Source organism: Paramacrobiotus metropolitanus, unplaced genomic scaffold, assembly GCF_019649055.1.
Source record: "Paramacrobiotus metropolitanus isolate TYO unplaced genomic scaffold, Prichtersi_v1.0 Parri_scaffold0000006, whole genome shotgun sequence".
NCBI classification, from domain to species: Eukaryota; Metazoa; Tardigrada; class Eutardigrada; order Parachela; family Macrobiotidae; genus Paramacrobiotus; species Paramacrobiotus metropolitanus.
This window is the reverse complement of record NW_026570226.1, coordinates 2,105,442-2,130,132: the sequence shown is the minus strand read 5'-3', so window position 1 is coordinate 2,130,132 and position 24,691 is coordinate 2,105,442. Positions and strand designations below refer to the sequence as shown.

The window sequence follows — 24,691 nt, the reverse complement described above, 5'->3', positions numbered from 1 at the left end:
CATGCGGCGTTTGATTGCTGATGTTGTTGAATGTTGATTGTTGCGAAATGTACTAGTATGGTTTCTTCTTGTTCTTAAAAATTTTACGATAAATTTTGGCGTGGTACGCTTGCCGTGGGTAAATTTTTTATGGATTGCGCTATAGTCTGTCAGGTATCGTTAGTTCTTATCAGAATCCAGTGCTTTTGCGCACTTTCGTTCGGAGGGACGTGGGAATACGTTTTGCCTGGAGCCTGCAGGAATCAGATTTTGCAAAGAATTCTGGTAGCGCATCGATACGTGGAACCTACGAATCCCTGCTTCGCCTGATTTCCAGCGTTTGCTGAGGATGCAGCTCCGAAATTTTTGTAGGATAGTATATCCGCCATGCTGGAATTTTTTTCGACCAAATTTGATGCTCGTTGATCCCTTATTAGCGCCAGGTACAGCGTTGTTACTGACTCGCGGATTGCAATCGAGCAGTATAGTCATGAAAAAGAAAAACATCCTGTCGGATCCCTTGCCTCCCATACGCGTTAAAGACGCTGATGTGAAAGTATTATTACTCGGTGTGGACGATAGTACGATTGGCGTGATGAAGAAATCCGACGCACAGGCACGTGCCAAAAAGGAAGACTTGAAAGCGTACGGTATTTCCTTTGTAACTTGTTGCATTCATGGGATGTTACATGTTGCCATTTTCGCTGATTTGGGTATTTTTTAGAGTAAATATCAAAGAGTATCCGGCACTACAGGCCGCGTTGGACAGACCGGCGATTTATCCTGTTTACAAACTGATTTCCGGTGATGACTTGCACAAGATACAATTAGCGGATCGTGACAGGAGGAAAGCTGAGAAGATAGTTCGTGAGAAAATATTACAGTTAACCAGCACCGCGACGGACCATGATATTTTGACCAAAATCAAGCAGGCTGAAGAATGGCTGACCAAGGGCGATAATGTTAGGGTGGTGATTCTGGGTAAACCCGACGTCAAAGCACGCATGGTAAGGGAAACTAATATCTGGAAGCAACCGGTTTTGATATTTTACTGTTCCAGTTTATTTGTTTCTCGCATCGTTATTTTGTTAACCTTTTATAATTGCTGTTTACCGTACTCGTCGGGTTGTTAGCAGCTAATTTTCAAGTTTAGCTTAGACCGTTCAGTTCTGCCGATACGACGATAAAAAGAAAAAAAGGACATTCATTTAAAATCATAAAAGTTAAAGCAAAAGTAATTTGTGAGCGTGGTATAAGCTGATTCTGTCAGCTGCAGACGTTTTTTAACTGTTAGTTTGTTACAAATAGTTATCGTTACATTATCGTGCTTATTATGCTGTAGGTAATACAGATGGTTCTGCTAATAAGATCATATGCCTTGCTCTTGTTTTGTACGCCTTATTTTGATTTTTTTCAGGGTCAGATTTATGAACTTGTGTTAAAGCAGTTGAAAACACTTTACCATCCCGTGGTTGCGGATTTATCCAAAACTGAGCGGAATATTCGATGCCTTTTGAAATCAGTTGCAGTACCAGAAGACTCGAAGATTCCGACCGAAGAAAATCAGAAAGAGACCAAAGAAGAAGTACAGATAACTGGTTGAAGTGCTCTTATCTTGTAACTGTAGAAAAAGCCGTGTTTTTCATTGGGTTGTAGTTAAAGGAATGAATAACAACAAACAGCACGCTGGCATTTCAGAATTTGATCGCCATTACGCTACATGAATGTACTGTTTTGGCCGTTTAATTAATTGTAAGCATGACTACTGTATTAAAAGTTTAAAACTCAACAACAGATCCACCGTCTGTAATATATATACTTAAAACTTGCTATATATTTTTATTTGACTGCATTTAAATTTGGTATTTGGTATTGAATTTGGTATTTGCTGCTAAGTTTTGAGAGCATAGAGGGCTTTTTGCAGATGGTAGGATGGGAAATGAGGAAACACCATACTTGTGAATTTGTACATATGCATATTACCTTAATAATCTTATTGAATCGGTGCAGTGTTTTAAAAAAACCACAGCGCACAGTCTGACTAAAGCCGGCTGGCTTTTCTCTGTTCTTTAATGTTTCTTGTGATAATAAGCCAACGATGTTTTGTTTTTGCATTATGTTTTGTGTTTTTTTATTGTTACAAAACGAAAAGTTTTTCTGAATCTTTGTTTCGAAAATACGCTGAGACTGACTGAGACTTGGGAGCAATGTTGTGTAAATACGTACTTCCGGTGGCGTCCGCCTTCGTGGCAGTGAGTACTGTACAGTAAATGCTTGAGAGTGTCCACTGTCCTTATTTGTACTCATTTGTTTTGGTTTATTTTTCGTGTTTCGTCTTTACTTTAACTGTAAGTTCTGTACTCATGTACAATACTGCGTACGTAATTATCAACCGAATGCTTGTAAATCTTTGTTTCTTTTTCAGTTATTTTTAATTATAAATGTAGATGACAACGTAAAGGATCGCGCTTCATTGTTTCGGCCTTCGAAATGCAGTATCAGCCTACAATTATGCCAATGACATTGGACTTGTAAAATTAGCAGTTGAGTCGTTGCAAGTTGCTGTTAAGCCAAGATCAAGACATTTTGCCAGTTTGGACTCATTTCGTTCGCGTATTAAGGAATTCATTCTTTGTCACCGGGAACCTGTGAAGAACCTGTTGTGTTCACAATGGACGTGCTGGATTTTCCCGTATATGGCGACTATGATGACGGAGAGTATGAATTCTCCAATGAGCAGTACGAGTATGTGGATGTCAGCGATCATTCTGCGTATAATATTCCGTTCATGGAACTTGTGCGCACCTGCATCATGCCCGTGCTTACGCAGGGACTCAATGACGCCGCGGTTGTTTTGTTTTGCTGTTTCGCTAGCTTCACCGTGAGCTGTATTATTCCTGGTTAGTGATCCTCTTCTCAACAACGTGAGTCCGTGCTGGTGGACTTCCTAAATTGTTTTATAATCATTTTGTGTTTTCGGTAAAAAATCAAGAATTATAAGTGCATTGCCCTCACTGTGCGCTCTATAATTTTTGCTTCATGTTTTTTAGAATCTGCATTCTGGAGACAACGTGCCATAAACGCCTTTGCTGCACTATGTGGATTGTGCGCTTTATTTTCCGTGTTTGGAGAAGACTGCTATCTGCTGGCGCTGGTTGGAGCGTCGGGCTATGTTCTTCTCTGGCTTGGGACTGCGATGAGTGTTTTACAGTTTTTACAGCTACAGGTGAAATTGGAAAATAATTTTTGCAAACTTTAGTATTTACTGCTGTTTCATTTTTCTGTATGCGTATTTTTTAATATGATAGCAATCAGTAATTCTGTTTAAATTATTTATTGTTTTAAATTCGAACTGTTAGTCGGGTTCGGATTATGTAATCGATAACGGCATAAAGCTTATCATCGGCTTATATTGATTGAATATTGATTGATTATTTTTAAATAATCAAGCCCGTACATGATTAGCATTTACGGGCTTACAGCAACGCCTAAAAATGTGGTCTGAAAACAAAATATGAACAACTGTAGTCAAATAAAAATATTTTATTTGCGGGACCAGAACTTGAAAAATAAATTATTTTGTTATTTTTTCAGGGTTTTGTTGTAGTCGTCGTTGCTGTAACTTACGTCGTGCTGTTCGAATTCAAGTTTGGCAAAGCGACTGTCGTTCACAAAATCCGTGGCGCTCAGATGATAATCTTTATGAAAATCCTCTCCCTTGCCCACCTGGACAAACCCTTGCTGCCCAGCTTGCTTGAATACTGTGGATATATTTTCTGTCCCGGTACCGTCGTTTTTGGGCCTTGGATATCTTTAGATCAATACCGTCTGTGGTCAGCCAAATCGCATCTCCTGACAGTCAGAAATCTCATACGATCGCTGTGGAATTTTATGCAATCGTTTTGTCTTTCATTTTTCTGCCTTTCATGTTCGACGTGCTTGATGACATGGATATTTCCCTTTGTAATTAATAAATGGGCAGAAGCCTATCGAACAGCGGCAATGTTTCGATATTCACATTATTTCATTTCTTATTTATCGGAATGTACGCTTATTGGAATGGGAATTACGGGAGTGCCTGTCGTTAAAATGCTCAAAATAGAATTGCCGCGATCGCTAGTGGAAGTTGTAGAATTCTGGAATATTCCCATGCGGAACTGGTTGAAACGGCATGTGTTCTGGAATGTCCGCAAACGATTGGGTGTACCAGCCGCCTTGGCAATCACTTATGCCGCGAGTTCTCTTCTTCACGTGAGTTTATCCTTCATTGTCAGTTTTAATTCTAAAATTATTATTTTCCAGCATATTGTTTTGTTTGAATTCAGCTGTACATGAATGTTTTGTTTTTAGGGTCTAAATTTTCAGTTATCAGCCGTTCTGCTATCTTTGGCAGTTTTTACTTATGGGGAACACCGGTTGCGCAGAGAACTCTCAGAGATATACAGTGCCTGTATCCAAGCGCGATCGTGCAGAGAATGTCAGCATAAGAATACCACTAAAAATCCGTTTGTCATTGCGACAAACTTGGCTTTCGGTGTTCTTGCGATATTCCAGTTAGCATATTTGGGTATGATGTTCGATGCCAGTCCAACCCAAGAACAGGTGAGGAAATTACTCGTACTGGAAGTCTTGCTGACTCTTGCAGATTTTTTATAACACAGTTTTTGTTGAAGCCGATGTGATTGTGTGTAATTAATTAATAATAAAAATGCCGCGAAATTTTCCAGTTATTACTACTTACTAGTACATTTTTGCTTGCCCTTCCCTCTGTTAGCCCCTTTCTTTTATTTATTATGGTTCGATTAGAACCTGTTTGAGCGGCTTTGGCGTCGCGAAGTTTTTTGCATTTACATTCTTACATTTATGAGACGAATTATTACCGTCCAACCGAGGACACTTCCCATAAATATAAACATCAAAATAAACAACACACGAACAAATCAACAGGTTGCAAACACCGACTCACCGCTCACACTCTCGTAGTGGCCACGGGCGCGACGGCAACCACTGGTCAATACGAGTTTGGAGCGTGATGGTGGCTTTGATTTTACGGCTGATTCCCTCACGAGTTTTTTCAAGCATGATTTTCTGGAGCAGTTTTACGAAATTCCGGAACTTCACTGGTTATTCATTCGTTGTAATTTATTTATAGAATTATCAAATTTTTTGTTTTCATAAATATTCACCGCAAGCTTTTATTATGGATGAAGAATTATTCAGATTTACGCGCGACGTACGCGGTTTTACACATGTTGCATACTGTTATGTACTGTAGTTGCCAGTTGGAGATGTTGCACAGAATGCACGAGTATTTAAATTTAAGTTTTAGGTGATCGACTCTACTGGTACTGAAACAAAAAATTTCTGTTTTCTTTTTAGGGCTATGGGTACGAGCACACGCTATCAAAATGGTCTGCAATGGGTTTTTCTGGACACTACATTGCTTTGTTTATGATGGTGACGCAGTATTTGCTTCGATAAGGTTCCCTTTTAACGAACCACTTCTGCACTGCATTCCCGCCTTTTTCTCGTCTGCAATAATCTTTTTCGTATTATGGGTTTATGACTACTTGACGAATCTCCGAAGCTTCGATTAGCGTTTTTGTTGACAAGTTTCCCATGTCGAATGTTTTTTTATTTTTTTACAGCATATTATTAGAAAATTCTCACCAGTTAAAAAAATAGAAAAACAAATAAATCCCGTAAAAACATGCGCAGGTTGTTGACGCATCAGACTTTCGATATGGAATTAATCCAGTTGATAGCCGGTCTCACGTGGGAGTATACCGTCGGCACTAGGACATCACGGTTGGTTGCATCTTTGACAATATTCCGGCCGCAGGGCAACCTAGAAATGGAAACAATACTCATTAGCGGCGCGTGCGAAATGTTACTAAACTGTCTCAATAGGCTTGCTTAATGGGAAACATAAATTACGCTGTATATACATAACACGACATTGTAATTAAACAATTATTACGTACCCCCAGGATGATAGGCCAACGAGCGTGTAGACGTCTGGCACATCGGGATTCATCCGGCAGACCAAGGGCGAGCCGCCGTCCAGATCACAGGTATCGGAAGGTTTGGCTGGATTGTCGCCAATGGCGCAGATCATTGACTGATCCAGGAGAAAGTTTTTGGGAATAGCGGAAGAGAGATGGAGTCTGTCGGTACACTGGCGATTATCCGGCAACTCAACGATGACATTGACATTCGCGATGTTGAGAGGACCAATGTCTGCCGGTGTTTTTCCAGCTGTAAAAATTAAAGTAACGTTTTGATTTCGGTGACAGAGTAAATTGGCATTACATAAACATAAAGTACAAAGTATTAGGAGTATTATTCAGTCGGCATGCCACAGTCAAGGCCATTCAAAGTAATGTTGAGACCGTAATTTTCCGCTAATGCCATTAGCATAAATTATGTACTGCAGCACTGAGTTACGAAAAAATGCTGATTAATATTCTGATTAAATAACACGGTACACATTGTTTTGCAGAAACTAATCAAAAGAGAGGAAAGAATTGTGAGAACCATAAAGTCGACGTAATTACATCTCCATGGCCATTGTCTATGACATCTATATTTCACAGTGAAAATACATAATTTGAAACAAAATGACAGCAGTTAATCTTCGGGTGGCAAGATGCCTATCATACTGTTTTACTTTAAAGTGAACATTTAATTTTGACATCTGTCAACAGAACAGCTGGATACTGAAACTGTTACGAACAGCGTTTGTCCGTTCTGACTTATGAATGCATGATCCGGTTTGTTTCTTGCGTAATCTACAAACTGCACAATACAGTACGCGTGGTGTAATTGGTGTTACGCCGGCATAATGGTGCTGCTACTATGATACTCCACTTTTTCAGCTACAGGATGGTTGTGGAATGTTATCCGAAAAAGAACTGCTTACTTTCTTAATTCAAGGTTTTCTTGGATCTGCTGACCAATATCGTCAGAGACCAATATCGTCAGAGATTTTTACAGTGCTAACCTTCGTATTTTTATATTCTGTTCTACAGAACTAGTAAATAATACCTAAGTTGTAAAAATTATGATAAAATGTTGGAAGCAGTGTATTCCGCGTTTGCTTCACATGGATTCGGAAGTTAAACTGACGCAACGTCTGTGCTCTAGTTTTCAGAAACGATCATTTTTCATAAATATTTTAATAATTATTAATTATGATTCCTTACGTTCTGTTGTTCCATAGCCGCTGACCAAGCAGGATAATTTGCCGGACGCTTCCGTATCTAAGCTACCTTCCGGCATGCAAATTCGGCAAGTACAGTTGGTGTTAGTAATGGGTCTGTCCAGTTTTATCACGGCCATATCGTTGACTAAACTCCTGGGATCATAGCTGTCATGGAAATTCACATCCGCAGCCGCAAAGGTTTCTGCGCATTTGCCTTGAGCGTGAATGTTTTTCGAGCCCGTTACGACTGAGATTTGTTTCATTTCCTCCACGTCATTCAAGCTGGCAAAACGAAAATGACCCCAAATAAAGTAACATTATCATGGTTCGAAACTGTTACTAGTGTAATATAGACTGCCGAATGAAAGCGTTTTAATCGGGTTACAGTTCTTGAATTGGTACAGGAAATTTATTATGTAATGGTACTTATTATGAAATTTACCATGATACCAAATAATATGGAAATTTGCCATTAAGAACAGCGAAAGATTAATTAACCGTGCACTTAACGCACGGTTACGCACCAATGTCCAGCCGTCATGACATTTCGGGAATTGATCACCACTCCACCACAGACATATTTTCCATCGACTAGAATGGCTGCCTAATCAGAAGACGAATTAGAATAGGTCTGTGGTTCGCAAAAAAAAACTTATAACCAGCAAAACATTTCATAATTCTGCAACCGGGTCATCGAGCAGTATATGTATGGGTCTGACACAGACAGATTAATAATCCAGCCGTGGATAGCTCGATTGACAATTTATAACTTGGAGAAGAGATTAATCTCAAATCAGCTATCTGGCAGTCTGGCACGACAAAGTCAAAAATGAAAACAGATGCATTTTTAATTATCCACTACCTTTACAATAATTATAATTTGTAATCAGAGTTAGATGTACACTCGCAGATACGGTAATTATGATGATATATTAGCAATTTACATTTTACGCACGGATCTGTACATACTTTAATAGCCTATGATTATCTCTGTTCGAACTAATTACAGTTTGACACCGGTAAATGTATTCTTTAAAAATGATGTACTTATTTTTTCAACCATTCTTGAAGTTTGCCACCGAAAATCACTGTGTCCACTGGCGTACTAAATTAAAAATTTGATAGACATGTCTATGCTAGAGTAAAAAATCCGCCATACATTATAATTTATTTTATAGGCAAGCGGCACTGCGTATATTGTACGAGTATTTACTGTAAATGCTGTCGTTTTTGCTACTGCAGATAGTACGAAGAACAGCTATAATCAAATCATTTGTGAAAGTTACAATTGCAGTTGATGACTGAGCAATTTATAAACGTGCGAATGGCAGGGTAGGAAAATAGTCATTTTTTTTAAAGTGGCTTCACATTTTCTGCAACTAATAGATAAAACTTTCTTCAGATTAATTTACTACCGAAATAATTTTAAGGAAAAGAAACGCATGTATATTACATACAAATGGGCTTTCTAATTCAACACGATTCACCCTAATTTTAAGTGTTTATTTTTTGCTTATTTATTTTTACCTGCCAACAGATTTCATTCTGGAACGCTTCTAATCCACCCAGTATGCGCATCGGTACTTGGTCGAAGTTTTCTTCATCAGCGATACGCTGCAGTTCTCGTTGTGCTAATTCGGGCGTTCTTCTTAGACCGCATGGTATTTGATCAAAGGACGACTCGACAACATCTTTGGTCGACAATTTGAAGCAACACACTTCATTATTCTGACAATTATTTGACCTTTCTGTCCGTGCATCTGCACATTTCCGATTGATGACCACATCAAAAACATTGGCACATTTTCCGTTGATTTCGGTATGGTTAACCGGAATACAGATCCCACCGGTCAGGGGCAGGGATTGCACATTCTGATTGAATTGCACTTTGTTATTAACCATATCGCCAACTGTTAGAGGTGCAGAATTAATGCCGGGAAATTTCCCGCTCATATCGGGATCATCTTGGACCGGAAATTTATCACCTAATAATCCATGAATACCGGCAGCGGTTAACAGAACATCATCTTTATTGGCACCGGGTGATGGTGGCCGATTTAAGTTTCCCCCAAACTGGCGTGAATCTGCGAAATAATAAGAATACAACAACGATATACATCGTACGAGAACATATACAGGGAGGGTTACATGGGCAATAAACACTTGTTTATCTGTTGTGATAAATTAAATTAGTTGAATTACGTGCCTTGCGACAAAATTATTGACTGAACTGCTATCGTGCATGTAGAGTATTAATCATACGATAAGAAAAATGTTTTTGAGTATAATAACGCAGAACATCCAAAACACCAAATCACCGGTAATTCCAATTCCATATATATTACGTATACTACACTGCTTATAAAATTTGATAACAGTTTCAAGAAGTACTCACATGTACATGTTAGCCAAAAATTTTTATTGATCTGACGGCGCTAGTAATGGATTCGCCAATGATGCCATTACAAGATGCAAAATTGTAAATCAAAATAACCACCCGTATATGCCGCACCGACAAATTACTGTGAGCGACCCACAGCTGTACTTACTTATGACAGGCTTATCACGACTAGGAAAAGCACGGCCGGATGGATGCGCCGGAAGGGCGTAGACATGTGAGATCCAAGAGGCTGACAATACAAAAAAACTAAATAAAAAATCCATAATGAGCAAAAACAGGAGTGTTTTCCCAAAATTGACAGTGAGAGAACACATAGAGCAATCGATTGTTTTATTGCAATCGCATGGTTTGTCGCTCTGGTGATTATTTGCGTTCGATGAGAATTTTCCGAGATGTAAGCACCTATACAACGTCTGCTACTATTGTGCGCTGAAAGCGCCTTACAACAAGGTAAGACACAATTTTTCACGGACTAGAAATGAGTATTGTAAGCTACATAATAACATCTGTGACAGCGCCTCGTTTTTACTTTTACCAGGACTTTTACGAGACTGATCAAGTGCGTTAATATAAGTCTGAGAAATTCGTTATGAAATCACGAACGCCGCGTACGAAGTTACGAACTAATGATATACACATATACATCTGAAATTGCCCTAAATATGCTGCAGATACATGTACATCTGATTATTCTCATTCTTTGCCGGCACAATCGTCAGTCTTTGCCGCATGCGTACTTTATAAATATCGCGTACCTACCTACGTAGCACCAAACTTGCCTACGAAAACACTGCTACAAGTAAATTCAGCTGCCGCTTATTTTAGTATTTTATGCAGCGTTGGTAGATTTCTCCTTTATTTACGAAAGGTCAAGGCGAAGTCACCGATAAAACTAGCAAAAGTAGCGCGCTGGTTGAGAGCCAGGTTCCGTATATAAAGCGGAGTGGTTGACTCATCTCCAAGACTCCAACAAAATGCACCGTTGTCAGCTGTAGATTCCTCAAGCCATAAGGGATTTATGTCATAGTTTTCCCGTTTACGAGTAAGTAATTTGCGGCAGTTGCAATACGTGTTAGAGATAAAATCCAGTTGCACCTGCGCATGGATATATTATAGCATCGCCAGTCAGAGAGTTTTCCAATTCAACAAGAACAGATTCACAAGAATAAAATTATGCCATTCAAAATTTTAACATAATTGAGGTGAAGTTATAAAGTACAACAGTTGAAGCTTCGGAGTTCGGTGCACCCGAAAATGTGTCTGGACTCCGGAGAGAGCAGATGTTAGATGTGTTACCATCCATTTGTACTCGCGGTATAAATACTCGTATCTTGTCTGGAGGATTTGTCATATAACTGGACATTCGCCCGCGCTCGAGCGCATGCGGGTGGGGGCGACAAGTTTTAGCAAGATTCCGTTTGCTTTCACGCTCGAGCCTGCAGGAAACTCGCTGCAGTCTAAACACACTGGACTCGTTACGAAATACGGATGGTTGAGTGTTCTGTGGTACACTTTCGATTTCATTTTTTTACCGTTTAAAAAAAGCCGCAGGTGTCTTTAAAGTTTAAACCGTAACTTCCCTTCAGGATCAGTGGACTGTTTTTGGCGGACTATCAGCAATGCACCGCACCAGCAAAGCCCGAGCCTCATCTTCCGCTAATTCCTCTGTTGCGGATGGCGACCGATCGCGTGTTCCAACCCCGAAGCCATTTCTTCATGGGACAGTGATTTGCATCTTGCCTTTGAAATTACAGAACGCAAGACTGAAAATTCTTCATAAGCGTTTGGGCGAATCTGGAGCTGCTATTGTATCTTTTGATACAAAATCGAAAAACTTCCCGGATTGCACGCATGTTCTTGTGGAAGAGAGGGTTGTCTTTGACGAGCTGTTTGAACTTTTTGCTGTTTTATCTTTATTGAACCTGAAGGACATTGTTGGGAAAGCTGAGTTTGTCCGTATACCATGGGCGTCCAAGTGTCTGAGTGGGAAAAGTAAATGTCCGGAAGCAGAATTCAGCTTGAACGCGCAGTTTACGGTGAGAACTAAGAAGTCGGAAACTTATTTTTACGTATTACCATTATTCTCACTTACAGTATTTATTATTATAGTATTTTTACATATTATTCTTTTTTTTACTTATTATTCTCGTAATTCTTATGATTTGTGCGTTTTTTTCCGTCGCCTGCTTATTATTAACGATAAAGTAAATTTGCTATATATTTAAAAATTTTTTATCAGTAAAGCAGAACATTTTTCCTTACATTACAATGAGCTGTGTATCTGTACAGTGCTGTTCTCCAGGTTTTGATCGAGGTGAAACTTGAAAAGACGAAAGGTGTAAAGCGAAATCATTCTCCAGAACGGTCTTCGGAAAAACCTGCTGGGACGGTTAATGTCACACCGGTTTCTGTTGGTTCCGGGAAGAAAAAATGTCGTGCTGAAGCTGGCTCGAGTTCATATGAGTCGAGCGCGGAAGAAGCAAGCGATTCGGCAGATGGCGATGAGGATAATGTGTCGCCCATTGCTGCACGTCATTTGGTGAGTATTAAGTTTTACTGTGTGGTGGTGTTAAAAAATTGACTTTTCGCGGTTGTTTAATGGGTTTATGTTTAAGTTTTTATAATTTCGGATGTGTTTTTTTACTAGGGCAAATATGTTTGTTCGGAGGCGTCCTCATCGAAAGCGAAGAGTTTGAACGGACACATCACCGGGCCTCTTGAGGTACAAGTGGAGCAGAACTTCCTCTGCCATAAATATCTGCTGCTACAGTGATACTTAGACCCCAGAGTTTTACAGGTTCTGACACAGCCGTGCTTTGCAGGAATTAGCCAGTGTGTATAAAAATAATGGTGAAGAATTCCGGAGCATGGCATATGGGAAAGTGATTTCGTTTTTGAAAAATCATCCCAAACAGATTACGAAAGTCGAGGTACGCTGAATGGGGCGGTGGCATAGAAAACTCGGTATTGCTTCATAAAGGTCTTGACGCTTCTGCTTAATTTATCGCGAGCATCATTATTGTCCTTGGCATTGCAGTATGCGAAATAATTGCACAAAAAACATATAATTTCGTTTGTAAGTTTTCTTATTTTTTTATTACACCTAAAGTGAATCCTTTTGATCACTCGTTTATTATTAGTTTGTTATTTGCCAGTTGCCCTCGAATTTTGTGAACGGTGCTGCTTTAAGTTTCTTATAACTATAATTTGAAATCATTGGAAAACGATTTGCGACACATTTACAGTGTGATTCAGGAGTTAAATGGCTTTCGCAACATTGGACCTAGCATCAGAAGCAAAATAGTGGAAATTTTGGAAACTGGTGCTTGTCAGAAAGTGGAGGAAGTGTGCCAGGATAATGAATTCAATCAGGCAGTGAAGCTTTTTTGTAACATCCATGGCGTATCTTCGAAAACCGCTACCAAATGGGCTGCCTTGGTTTGTCAACAGTATGGTGTGATAGATGCAGTATTCTCATAGTACTTATTCGATCGTTTTACCTTATTGTTGTTGTTGCAGAATCTGCGAACGTTGGACGACGTGAGGAACACCGTTAAACTCAACGCACAACAGTCAGTCGGCTTGAAACACTACCATGATTTTATTGACAGAATTCCGCGCGATGAAGTAGCTCTCATTGAGAATACGGTAAAAGAGGCAGCGCTGGATATTCAAGAGGGACTAACCATTACAACATGTGGATCCTACCGGCGAGGTAAACCGACATGTGGCGACGTGGACATTTTGATATCGCATCCGGATGGCAAGTCCCATCGAAGTGTTTTTGCGCCGCTGCTCGAAAATTTGCATGCTACAGGTAATCATAGTTAAAAAATATTTTTTTTACAGTAGGTTTTTTCTCTTGCACAGGTGATACTGTACCTTTTTCAGTCTGCAGCGTATATCAGCATCTTTTAATACTCGTAGTCTGAAACTGCCGCTGCTCCTCTGTTGTGAAGGCAGCTAACGGTACATTTCGACATGCATAATCGTAATTTCTTTCGTTAGGTTTTTTGACCGATGACTTATCGATCGGTGAAGACGGAACACAGAAAAAATACTTGGGAGTGTGCCGCTTACCAGGAGAACTTCGCAAGGTGTTTATTCGTTCCCTTCGTTAGTTGTTTGGAATAACTTTCTGCATTATCATTTATAAACCCGAGCATTTTCCACACTGCATTTCTTGTAGCACCGACGCTTGGATATTATATGTGTGCCGTATAGTGAATTGGCGTGTGCGCTGTTGTACTTTACGGGATCGGCACATTTTAACCGATCAATGCGATCTTATGCACACCGATTAAATATGGCCTTGTCTCATCACTCCTTAAACAAGAATGTGATTCGCGTCGTAAGTGGTGAAATATTATATGTTCTAAGATTATAGGTATTCACAGCTGTTATTTGAACTTTTATGTATAATCTGTTACTACTTTTGTGACCGTTTTCGCTTTAAACCATGTACAAATTGTAGAAGCGGGAGAAAATGTGTGATGGAGAAGTGTTGCACACACCGACTGAATTGTCAATCTTCGAACATCTCGGAATGACATTTCTGGAACCCGTGGACAGAGATCATTGATCCCCGTATTAATTTTAAGTATTTGGACATTTTCGGCACACTTAGGATGATTTGTTAATACGACATCTGACCGGTTTAGAACGATCGCATTAGGGCAGCCTTTTAGGCGATTTTTCCGTTTGCTGAACTGGACGTTTTGGGCTCGTTTGTTTTATGGTTTAAAATTTTTATATTAAAGTTTATCAAGCGCTTTTTGCATGCTACTGTAAATTTGATTTTTTTGTGATTTAGATTGAGATTAATTAAGTTATTGCAACTTGGGATTTTTGTAAACTACGTATGTTCTTATCTTCAGCGTATTGCGTCGCAAGCATTTTTCGATGTCTTTAATAAACATCTTGTAGAATGTTTTATTTTGTTATACTTTTTCTGTCACACAATGTATTGAGTATTTTCTGGCAATAAAAAATTTCGACTTAAAGGTCGACGACCATGCCACGTAACACGAAACTCCCGGTTTCGGAAAATAAACTGTGCCGGTTAATGCTTGGATGGGTAACCGCTTGCGAACACCGGGTGTTGTAGGCTTTTTTTCTTCTTTTCAGCTATTTTCCATTCAACTAGGTAAAGTTAGTTTTGGAATTGTCCTTTGCATTTTGTATTCAAAGCAGTATTTTAGGGTTTCGTCACTGAATAAGCTGGCAGTATAAACCAAAGCTTTGTATACCGTAAACTGGTTACTGAAATACAAGGTAACTAAGCACCTGCAGTATTAAAGCACTTGTTGGCGCTCTGCCCAGTGCCCACCCATTTGGTGCAGTAACCAGTAGCAGAGCAGATCTCAATACACCAGCAGGACCTGCCAAGTGCCAGTACGTATCCGTTGTGATATTTCTCTAGTAACAGTCTTTTGGCTTGACTTTTATTTGTCACATTTTCCGGAGGCGTAGCGCTGTATAGTGCGTACGTCTAAAGGCAAGATACGTACGTTTACGTACGTACGTATATATATATGTAAGACTAGTCTTAACATATATATTGCCTTTAGGCATGGATTCAGGTCGTTTCCTATCTTGGGAACTGTTAAGGCCGGCTCAAGTTCTGAACGTAGCTAAGTATGATGCAGCTGCTCCACCGCACGAGATAGCTACATGAAGTGTCCACGCCGACAAATACGGTTCGCAAAACCACCTCATGAGGTGGAGCTGCTGCACCGTAACCAGATCTAGCTGGACTTTGAGAGTAGCCCTAAGAAAGTGTAAACTTGTAATTCTGTAACACAAGACAGACAAAAACGTAGCTCTGTTAATGTTAACACTGGACAGACAGCAATGAAATTCTGAGTTCTGTGACTGAGGAGACAGAAACGCTAATGCAAGGGAGATGCATGTTATGTGGAAGAAGGCAGGGCAATGGGCAATTGGACATAGCTGCCTTGCTGAAACTGGCAAAAAAAGAGTTAAGATTTGTAAAAAGAGTTAAAAATTTGCAAAAAACACTCACGCCTCCGGAAGTGTCCCGACGTTTACGAGGGTCGCCACGCTAGTGTTTTGAATTCGTGGAGTTTCTCAGTTGTGACTTGTTACAATGAGCGTAATTCGCAGATTTAGCCTAATGGAGAGCATTGGAATAGTTGTCGGTGGCTCGCTCGGAGCTTTGGCAGGTCTTGGTTCTGGATGCGTTAGTTTTTTCACTGGTAAGGGAGACTGTGAAGCTCGGGACTTCGGCCTGCTAGGTGGAGCAGTTTCTGGTGGCTTGGGTGGTTTGATTGTTGGAAAGCTTCGCTCCCGTAAGTTAAGCTCTGGAGCCGTGAAATGGGAGCTTATTGGTGCTTTCAATATGGGGACTGTTGCCGGACTAGTGGTCGGATATAGCGTCGGGGGAATCGTCTTCAAGCGTTTCATGGGCTGCCAACGCCAGAAACTACTGTAACAGACAGTCCCTAAGCCTCACTTGGACAAAGTCCATATTATGCATGTGCAGTCTTTTCGATTTACCCCTTGATTATTTGTTGCATTGGTTCTCATGTTTTGCAAGCTGAGTTTGTTACAAAATCCATATCATCGGAAATAGGTTTCCGGTATGCGTATACGATAATTCTCAACTGAATGACGAATCTGGAAAAATAAAAGTTTGGCTCAAAATGCGTAAAACAGCAATTCGTAAATCATAGAAACCCACGATTTAGGGTGACTATAGTCTACAGACTACAGTTATGTGAGCGAAGTGTAAAAATTAAAATATTGTAATTTAGCTCCATCAGTTCAATCGAAAAAACTCGTATGACTCGTATCCAAGATTCGCGATTCACATTCCCCGGTCTTAACATCATTCTAAGTTTCTAACCATAACTAAAATCCATAAGTGAACGTTTTTCCTTTCCATGGACTGCAGAAATCAGTAAAGAAAGCTTGTATTACACCATTATCACGTCCTCCGCCTTTGAGTTTGAGAATTTTTTAACAAATGTCGTAGAACAAGCATAAAACTTAAAAATTCAGAAACATCAAAACAAAACGCAGAATACGCAATCCATGGACTTCACCAACAAAGACAAGAACATTACAGAACGCGAGCATGCATTATTGCAACTCTATAGATGCCTGAAAATTAAAACTACATGTGCAAGAAAAATGACAGTACTGAAATGACCTGGTCCATAAAACTGCGAATGTCACAACGGATACAGTTGGCGTCCAAAATCGGATAACCAAGCAAATAGGAAGCTCTAGAAATTATAAATCAACAAAAACAACGCAAGCAAGGTCAGCTGCTCGATGCAAGAAATCAGTTATTTTCCCGAAGAACCGAAGTAATAAGGCCGCGCCTGAAACGCCACATTGGTGCTCTGCAAATGCGTCTGATACGCTCCTTGCGTAGGGTATGTCTGCGTTGAAGGGGAAGCCCGATAAGTCGCACTTGTATTATAAGGAAGATTACTGGAAGACGAGTAGTTGCCGTAGGATCCTGCATCAATATATTGCCGTGATACCACACCGCTCATCGAATGATTGCTGCCGGACTGAGGAACGGACATCCCCAGCTGTTGCTGCCCATGTGTCGGTGAGACCATTCCTGTCGCGGAATTCCGTCTGATTAGCAGACGCACCAGCGTGCCACCACGCTGAATCAGTTCTATTGCTTCACCGTGAGTGAAGTCCTTCGTGCTGATCCCGTTAATTTCGATGATTTCGTCACCCACTCGCAGACGCCCATCATCGGCTGCCGGTCCATTTTCCGCTATACGCAGAACAAATAACGGCATGTGAAATTCCTTCCCACCCCGAATACTAAACCCAAAGCCACGGGTAGCACGCTCCAGTTCGATTAATATATATTCCACTTTACTGTTGGCCCCGGTTGGCTGCGGACTGTACGGAACAAAGGCGCCCTCCGCTTCTTGCCGGTAAAATTCGTCGAAGCGCTGCTGGGAGTTGGCCGAAACAGTGCTGGCATCATCTACATTCAAAATTTGGAATTAGATAACATAGTAACATACTAACAGCAACGACATCCCGTGCGCTATTTTGAGCAAACACAACCAAAACATTCAACACGAAAATACTCAACGAATCGGCGAGCTTTCCATACCAGGCAGTCCGCTGGCTTGTGACATAATCGTCAGCATAACACTTGTTCCTGATTCCTTGATCATCTGTACAATTTCCGAGTGGTGCAGATGCAGCACATCAATCCCGTTAACCGCTAGAATTTTATCACCGACATGCAGCTCGCCACAACGCTCAGCTGGACTATTGTCCAGAATACGTCCCAGAATGGGATAGTTAATAATCGGCGCACTGCCGCCGTTGACGGCTGTCCCATTGCCCAGCTGCTGGTTTCGTGCAATACTGCTGATAATAACGAAACCAAAACCCTCGTTGGGCTGACGGTGGATGGTGATCTCGCGAGCCACATTGGCTGGAGCATAATTGATGCGGCGCCGTACTCCCAACACCACGAAGCCATTTAGCGATGATTTTTGCATCATCTGGATGACCTGACTGTGAGAAGCATTCATCACCGATACCCCGTCGATATTCACAATTTCATCACCAACTTCCAATCGTCCATCCTTTTCCGCGGCACCTCCGGGTACAACATACCCAACGGCAACCTAATCAAACCAAACGAAACTTATTAATATTCGAAATGATTCTAAGAGAGCATTTCTAGACAAACACAAAACAATGTACATGAATTTGCTGTTAGATCACCGTAACAAAAGGTTTTTTACTGCTCCTTACTTGAGAGCCTTCCTCGGTGCCGCCAACAATGCGGAATCCAAATCCAGCATCTTCGCGCCGCAATGTAACAATCAGGTCTATGGAGCCGGGAGGCGAATGCAGCTGCGACTCGTTGTCGCCATCAATAGCTGTCGACGACGGAATCGATGCCAGGGAAGAATTCTCAAAAGATGGCCCATTCAGCCGCAGCTTAGACGGTCGGTTATCCATTCCGTTAATCCGTACTGGATGCGCTACGGCAGTCGGTGGTTCCACGGGTTTCTGTACGCGCGCATACATGGTGGAGGTCGAATCGGCTCGATTCCACTCTGGCACGGCATTAGATACAAACGCTTGGTTCTGCATTTTTTCTTCGTTCTTTTTCGTATACTGACTGGCAGGTATGTAACTCGGGGTAACCATTCGTGTCATGGAAGAGTAGGCGAACTGATTTCTTTTAAAATCGGCGTCTTGCGACTGCGGCGCCGGCGACACAGCCTTATCCGGGCTGCGTGTGTCCGTTTTGACCACAGTCTCGGTTGTTTTTGTAGGTTTCTCGTAGACCACAGTGTTACTGGTGGACGTACTTGTGACCGCTTCTTGAACGTTTTCTTTAACCGGCTTGGGCGTTTTAGAGCGGAAGAAACCAAAAAACGATGAGGATGACGGGCGAGGTGTAGGAGTTTTCGAACGCTGTTTTTTCGGATGAGAAATCTCAGTGCTGCTGGTATTAGTATGGCTTTTGTACATATCAGCCGTGGGAGTTTTGGATCGTCCCAAAACTCGGCTGGCACGCTGTTCTTTACGTCCTTCTATCCGTTGCGCCCGCTGGACAACAAAGACGGATGGCTCGTCGATAGGTGCTTCTTTGAACACTTCCACCACACTGGTATGATCCAATCCTCGTACAACTCGGTTATTTATTTCCACTAGCAAATCGCCTTCGAGCAGACCTAAAACAGGCAATAAATATTACGGGGATAGCATACAACATGTCTCACAGTTCTCACTGTCGAGGTACAACACATAATGCAACAAATTTACGCACACAGTTCACATAAATATGACTGTACGAGTAATTTAAATATTGGCCGGTAAAAACAAGACGGGCACAAATTTTTCATGATCGCTATAATATCAAAAGTGGTCATCCAATGTCACGTACTCTGTACTTCGTGTAAATTATTTTCAAATCAATTTTATCGTAAGTGTATATGTAAGGTGAGTATGTTCGAAGACGACTTTTGATTCTGAGACCACGGGTTTATTTAAAGTCAGTAACGTTTCGTGAAGAGGGCGGGCAAATTATTGTTCATCGCTGTTTTTCAAAAACACTAGAACCAGGAAACACAAAAAATTGCGGCGAATCAAAATAGTATCACAATGCGTAGTATTTATATATATGTGCTTAATTAAAGATACTTCTATTCATACATTACGAGTGTTGTACTTTAATACGACAAAAATGCGATAAAAAATTCAAGAAGCAAATGGTGATCGATTTACCACAGAGACTGAAAACTTCTATTTATCATCAATTTGTTTTGAGAACGAAATGATTTAGTCCCGCACAAACTACCTGCTGAGACAACAATATCATAAAATTAATGTCGTGAACTCGTAAACTTGGCCCGCTAATGCTCGAAATCCGAAAAAATTAATAAAAATGTTAATGTGGTTATGTGACTTCGTATTAGCTTTCACATTACCGGCAAAACTGCATTTTACATGTGAAGCTGTCAAATCAGACCAATAAATAATAAAGTGCTTTTATAAGTTACTGACAGGCAACCTAATAAAATTAACTTTCATACTTTAAGCACAAATAACTAGGCCATGACTGGTTTTCGTTCAACAAATTATCACCAACTGCAGCAGGCCCTGCTAAGAGAACATCCCGGAGTACAGCGAAATGGTTGAAAAGAAATCATTTTCAATTCGATCATTGCACGCTTCATCTCTCCATAATCACCGAATTACTTTTGAACTGATCAAACATTTCATCACCACCCGCTGATGCCGAAAGAGAATATATTCAGTCTAAATCGGACAAGTCAGATAAATCCATTGCTACATCTGCAGCACTAAAGCGGTCGGCTACTACTGTGCGTAAATCATGCATACTCTCGTAACCTGATTTTGACAATCAGCCGACAAGATGGCTAATATTACGTTGCAAGTGCACTGCCGTTCGCTGTCTGTCCACTAACCATTCGGAAAACGCCCAAGGTCAATACCACCACACCACGTCGTGCATTACATAACTATTTATGGAACAGAATAAGACATACCTTGGCAACGTTTCTTGTCAACGATCTTCTTGATCGTCTGACCATCCGGACTTTCCGCAATGGTAAACCCGAATCCCGACGATCCCTTGGTGATTTGCAATTTATACAACGGTCCACTGGCCACCGGCTGCTGGTCGAAGAAAGCAGCCGCCACTTCCTGATCATTAGTATCGATAGAAGTCCGCGTGTCGGTGGTCGACTGCCGCTGCGTTTCCACCATGCGCGGCCGTGAACTTCCCACACTCGTAACCCCATTTCCCGCACTGGAAACCGCGTCCGTTGTTATAATTTGTGCCCGGGGATCAGTTGCATCGGCCGGCAGAGGGTAGCCCCGACACACTCGCAATCTGACCAGTTCGCCCGGCTGAATTTTTTGGAACAGCTCAATAACCTGGTCGTGTGTGAATCCCAAAACACAGCGGTCATTAATGTTGACCAGCGCGTCACCCGACCGTAATCTCCCATCCAGGTCGGCAGGACCACCCGGCGCGATGCTTTTCAACTGCAACAAAGTGCCCATTCCGGTAACATCGTCCTCGTCAAAATCCGCATCCGGAAACTTCTGATTCGCTTCTCCACCGATAATCGTGAAGCCCAATCCGCGATTACTCTTATTTAACGCCACATCCATCAGATCTCCCCGAAGATCCTCGGGGCGCAGTATCTGTCGTCCGCCTCCTCGTTGGCCATTTAACGCCACATGCGTTGATGCCGACTTGGGAACACGACTCTCTGGACTGCCAGGCGGACGTTTCTTGACACGTGGAAATGTCGACGAAGTGTAGCCACTTGAGCCACTAGAGACTTCCACCCTTGGGGTTTGCGGATGATCGTACTGCGTGCGCTTGTTATTGTGATCGATATAGTAGGTCCCGTAAATGGGATCATCGACCTTCTCCCATCCATATGGCAGCTCCTCTTCGTGTCGCAGGGCATGTTCGTCTTCCGAATGATGACCGGAATCATGATGCCGAATCTTGTTAACAGCCTGCGATGCAATATTACCCCACAATCCACCATCCTGCTTCATTTGGGGGGCCACGAAACGGTGTGCGTCACGCGCCATCATAGTACCATCTCCCGTGCCATTACTGTCTGCCATCTCATTACGCATTTCGGGGGCACCGTTTTGAATGGCCCGTTTCTGTGCTAACACAGACAGCAAGTCTTCTGTCGATTCCGTAGAAGCCCCTGGTGATAAGGCTTCGACATTGCTGCGGTTCCGTTTCCGCTTCCCTTCGGATGACGGATGGGCTCCGGGCTGAACGATGTCGGCTATTGATTGGGCCTTTTTATCCAGGGGTTCGTGTGGTGGTTTGGGAGTGCCGTAATAATTTCCTGCAAAGGAAAACCAGTCAAAGACCCAGAAAATTAGCATAATCCACTTTGATTCACAATGAATAAATATTTGCACAGGAGTTACGCATGGCTATTGTATAGGATACGGTACATGCATCAGCTTGCTAATTATGCCATAAACCGAAACGCATGTGTACGCAACGTTTCCTCACAAACGCCAAACGAACAACGTCTGAATCCTTTCAATTCTTATGCTCGCCAACAAATATTACTGTATAAATGAAACCGGAAATGCTGTTTATTGCAGATTTGTAAAAGCTTTCATCAGCTTTCAATGCAGCGATTAGGTATTATCGCTTCGATTCAACAATCATCTTCTCAAACTCGTAATTAATTATCAGCAAAAAGTTTTTGTTTCCAGGACTGAACTGGACCCTAAACACTGACAAGATTCAACATAAAAATATCGATATCGATCTGCATACATATTTAAGTCAGGAAAAATATCTTACACATTTGCATACTCCTGTTTTTGAGGGAAGCATTTTTAATCTTATGTGTGTTAACGCATTGTGTTTGTATTGGCAACAGGCGTGCTATGATTTCTTATCTGCAAAATAAAACAGGCAGGACTGCCAAGTTGAGCCAACTTAGTGATAACATTTCGCAATATCAACAACCTCATTCCTGTGTCAGAAGCAAAAGTTTTTGTAGCAGTGAAAATTATTACATGCGCAGCGAGGTCGTTTCAAATTGATCCATATTTTCTACGTCCAAACAGTCGAATGTCAAACGCAGTACATCTGTGATGCAGTTGAACAGCTATTAAATGAATTTTAGTCCATACCAAGTAGGTCAACAGTTCGTATGCGGCAACGCTAATAAACAGCACAGCAAAAAGGAATACATTATCGTTCGTTTACGATCTTTAAGCGCACCGCAAACAGCAACCGCTGAAAAAAGATTAACCCAATGAGGAGAAACACCATGCCGGTAAACATTTAATTATTAGTAATGAATCCATTATTGAAAATTTTATCAGTTCTTATGACAGCTAACAATGCGTTGGTTTTCGCCAATAATAAAAACCTAACAGAGTGTGACACAGGCTAAACCGACTAAAACAAAACTGCACACAACTTTTCCTAACTTTTTAAAACCTGATAAAGTATCTAACCAATTAAAACGTTTTCAACGCAGCTGTTGATTTTATCAGCATGTTGTTATCTTTTCATATTTTGATAAAACCACTTCCCTATGACTAATCGTGCGCTGCAGATAATCGAGGATGGATGCGGATACCTGATACCCGAGTCATTAGCGGTGACTAACCTGTGTATAAACCACTCTCCAACAGGTGTCCCTGTTTCTCCAGCTCCATAAACTCATCCTGCGTCATAAACCAATAATCCTGTCCGTTGATTTCTCCCTCCCTGGGAGTCCGCGTTGTACAAGGTACCGTCCGCATATATAAATTATCCCGAATCGTATTCTGCAGCTCATGGTCTAGACTCCCTTTCGGGAAGCCCCCGGCCAGGAATTCCTTCAGATCCTTCGTTAAATGCCCCGCTTTGACACATTTCAGCGAAACAGGTGTCCGATTGCGACTGCAGTGTTTGAGCCACAATACCACATCGCGCTGGGTGAAACCAGCCACTTTCTGGCCTTGAACGTCTAAAATTAGATCGTCTTGCTGTAAGAAGCCTTGGCCGTAAAGAATATTCTCCTGTTTCAATTCTCCAAGGTAAGGAAATTCGCCATAATCGGCACCACCTAAAATATACAAAAGTGACAAGAACTAAATTACTGTCCACCTCCGCGATATTCCTCATATTTTTACAAATTTCCTGGCAATCTCGCTGCTACCTTTAATGGTCAATCCCAGGCTGCCCTCAGGATGTGCAATAATAACAGCCTCCGATAAACTCTGCGTCCAGTGGGGGCCTTTCTGGCTTTTACTGGAGGGGGACTGCGAAGATATCCAGGAGGACTGCCTGTACTTCTGCGCCGATCTAGTGGACATCTTATCTTCTCACCGATGTCAGAGACGAATCGCTAGCTCCACCACAAGATAGATATTCTTGTAAAATTAATCCGATAACATAAATACTATCACTCATAAATACTGTGCATCAGTAAACGGCAGCGTGTCGCCACCTCAAGATTGATGCATAACATTCATTCCAACTTTTCCCGGGCTTTCGTAGCAGTCCAAGCGCTTTCGCGAGCACCAAGAAAGCGGCCAAATCAGGGGTACCTCTTTACATCGTCTATGGACCATAGACTGCATCAAGAACATGAAACCGATAAAAGTAAAATAAATCCAACAGCTAAAAGTGTCCGCGTATCCATCCAATCTTGCTTTCTGATGATGAATAATCCAAGAGAAACCTCTTCAATGCATCACTGCCACTCATGCTTCAAGACGATAAATAATTAATTCAATACTGCGCAATATTAACTTTATTCAAAAGATAAAACAAAATTCAGTCAAAAGAAAGACAAATCCTGTTCGCAAAGCGATACCTGGAAGAAAGGCTTAGAAAGCATTTAATTTTGTGTTTGGCAGCTCAGTGTATGTCACATTTCACAAGCAGGTTTGCTTTCGCGCACTTGTACATACGTGGGACGTAAGCGTAACACGCCGTAGAAACAGTCTGTGCATCAGACGAACATCAGCGTGTGCACAAGGGAGCCGCCTACTCCAACTGCGTAATATAGCGCCTATTATTAGCGTAGCGGGCGTCCGGTTTAAGCATTTTATGTTCG

General features: G+C 41.4%; 5 protein-coding genes across 8 annotated transcripts; 3 read left to right on the top strand and 2 right to left on the bottom strand.

Moving 5' to 3' along the window:
* Window positions 1-33: 33 nt before the first annotated feature.
* Window positions 34-1,761, top strand: LOC129581889 (translation initiation factor IF-3-like). The gene is made up of 3 exons (XM_055473174.1): window positions 34-624; window positions 704-986; window positions 1,397-1,761. Exons 1-3 carry the CDS (start codon window positions 329-331, stop codon window positions 1,580-1,582), a joined length of 765 nt encoding a protein of 254 aa, XP_055329149.1. The 5' UTR covers window positions 34-328; the 3' UTR covers window positions 1,583-1,761.
* Window positions 1,762-2,310: 549 nt separating this feature from the next.
* On the top strand, window positions 2,311-5,688 carry LOC129581884 (protein-serine O-palmitoleoyltransferase porcupine-like). The gene is made up of 5 exons (XM_055473166.1): window positions 2,311-2,879; window positions 3,030-3,205; window positions 3,574-4,230; window positions 4,330-4,581; window positions 5,359-5,688. The coding sequence occupies exons 1-5, from the start codon at window positions 2,651-2,653 to the stop codon at window positions 5,458-5,460; spliced, it is 1,416 nt and encodes a 471-aa protein (XP_055329141.1). The 5' UTR covers window positions 2,311-2,650; the 3' UTR covers window positions 5,461-5,688.
* Window positions 5,568-10,143, bottom strand: LOC129581882 (putative serine protease 47). The gene is made up of 6 exons (XM_055473165.1): window positions 9,733-10,143; window positions 8,711-9,267; window positions 7,708-7,787; window positions 7,185-7,465; window positions 5,964-6,237; window positions 5,568-5,827 (listed from the first exon to the last, which is right to left on the bottom strand). Exons 1-6 carry the CDS (start codon window positions 9,896-9,898, stop codon window positions 5,710-5,712), a joined length of 1,476 nt encoding a protein of 491 aa, XP_055329140.1. The 5' UTR covers window positions 9,899-10,143; the 3' UTR covers window positions 5,568-5,709.
* A 912-nt stretch (window positions 10,144-11,055) lies between these two features.
* On the top strand, window positions 11,056-14,576 carry LOC129581880 (DNA polymerase lambda-like). 3 transcript variants are annotated; one of them, XM_055473163.1, is made up of 10 exons: window positions 11,056-11,620; window positions 11,887-12,123; window positions 12,232-12,306; window positions 12,407-12,514; window positions 12,840-13,033; window positions 13,104-13,124; window positions 13,196-13,401; window positions 13,593-13,681; window positions 13,774-13,935; window positions 14,059-14,576. In XM_055473163.1, the coding sequence occupies exons 1-10, from the start codon at window positions 11,204-11,206 to the stop codon at window positions 14,164-14,166; spliced, it is 1,617 nt and encodes a 538-aa protein (XP_055329138.1). In that variant the 5' UTR covers window positions 11,056-11,203; the 3' UTR covers window positions 14,167-14,576. The 3 variants fall into 3 exon arrangements, 2 of the variants coding, with proteins under 2 accessions (XP_055329138.1, XP_055329137.1); XM_055473162.1 differs by having other exon boundaries at window positions 12,840-13,022; window positions 13,104-13,401; XR_008689553.1 differs by lacking the exon at window positions 14,059-14,576 and having other exon boundaries at window positions 12,840-13,022; window positions 13,104-13,403; window positions 13,594-13,681; window positions 13,774-13,913.
* Window positions 14,577-16,478: 1,902 nt separating this feature from the next.
* LOC129581877 (membrane-associated guanylate kinase, WW and PDZ domain-containing protein 2-like) lies at window positions 16,479-24,500 on the bottom strand. Of its 2 annotated transcripts, none has more exons than XM_055473156.1 (6): window positions 23,789-24,500; window positions 23,255-23,695; window positions 20,624-21,961; window positions 18,354-19,285; window positions 17,677-18,223; window positions 16,479-17,565 (listed from the first exon to the last, which is right to left on the bottom strand). In XM_055473156.1, the coding sequence occupies exons 1-6, from the start codon at window positions 23,943-23,945 to the stop codon at window positions 16,898-16,900; spliced, it is 4,083 nt and encodes a 1,360-aa protein (XP_055329131.1). In that variant the 5' UTR covers window positions 23,946-24,500; the 3' UTR covers window positions 16,479-16,897. The 2 variants fall into 2 exon arrangements, with proteins under 2 accessions (XP_055329131.1, XP_055329132.1); XM_055473157.1 differs by having other exon boundaries at window positions 17,698-18,223.
* Window positions 24,501-24,691: the final 191 nt, after the last annotated feature.

Coding starts and splice junctions, on each gene's coding strand:
- LOC129581889 (XM_055473174.1), top strand. CDS start 329: ATGCAGCTCCGAAATTTTTGTAGGATAGTATATCCGCCATGCTGGAAT. Junction 625..703: donor AAAAAGGAAGACTTGAAAGC/GTACGGTATTTC, acceptor GGTATTTTTTAG/AGTAAATATCAAAGAGTATC. Junction 987..1,396: donor CCGACGTCAAAGCACGCATG/GTAAGGGAAACT, acceptor GATTTTTTTCAG/GGTCAGATTTATGAACTTGT.
- LOC129581877 (XM_055473156.1), bottom strand. CDS start 23,945: ATGTCCACTAGATCGGCGCAGAAGTACAGGCAGTCCTCCTGGATATCT. Junction 19,286..20,623: donor TGACAAGAAACGTTGCCAAG/GTATGTCTTATT, acceptor TGCCTGTTTTAG/GTCTGCTCGAAGGCGATTTG. Junction 18,224..18,353: donor GCACCGAGGAAGGCTCTCAA/GTAAGGAGCAGT, acceptor TGGTTTGATTAG/GTTGCCGTTGGGTATGTTGT.
- LOC129581884 (XM_055473166.1), top strand. CDS start 2,651: ATGGACGTGCTGGATTTTCCCGTATATGGCGACTATGATGACGGAGAG. Junction 2,880..3,029: donor CGTGAGCTGTATTATTCCTG/GTTAGTGATCCT, acceptor CATGTTTTTTAG/AATCTGCATTCTGGAGACAA. Junction 4,582..5,358: donor CCAGTCCAACCCAAGAACAG/GTGAGGAAATTA, acceptor TTTTCTTTTTAG/GGCTATGGGTACGAGCACAC.
- LOC129581880 (XM_055473162.1), top strand. CDS start 11,204: ATGCACCGCACCAGCAAAGCCCGAGCCTCATCTTCCGCTAATTCCTCT. Junction 12,515..12,839: donor AACAGATTACGAAAGTCGAG/GTACGCTGAATG, acceptor AGTGTGATTCAG/GAGTTAAATGGCTTTCGCAA. Junction 13,402..13,592: donor CGAAAATTTGCATGCTACAG/GTAATCATAGTT, acceptor TTCTTTCGTTAG/GTTTTTTGACCGATGACTTA.
- LOC129581882 (XM_055473165.1), bottom strand. CDS start 9,898: ATGTGTTCTCTCACTGTCAATTTTGGGAAAACACTCCTGTTTTTGCTC. Junction 7,466..7,707: donor GTCATGACGGCTGGACATTG/GTGCGTAACCGT, acceptor TCGTTTTGCCAG/CTTGAATGACGTGGAGGAAA. Junction 5,828..5,963: donor GTTGGCCTATCATCCTGGGG/GTACGTAATAAT, acceptor TTCCATTTCTAG/GTTGCCCTGCGGCCGGAATA.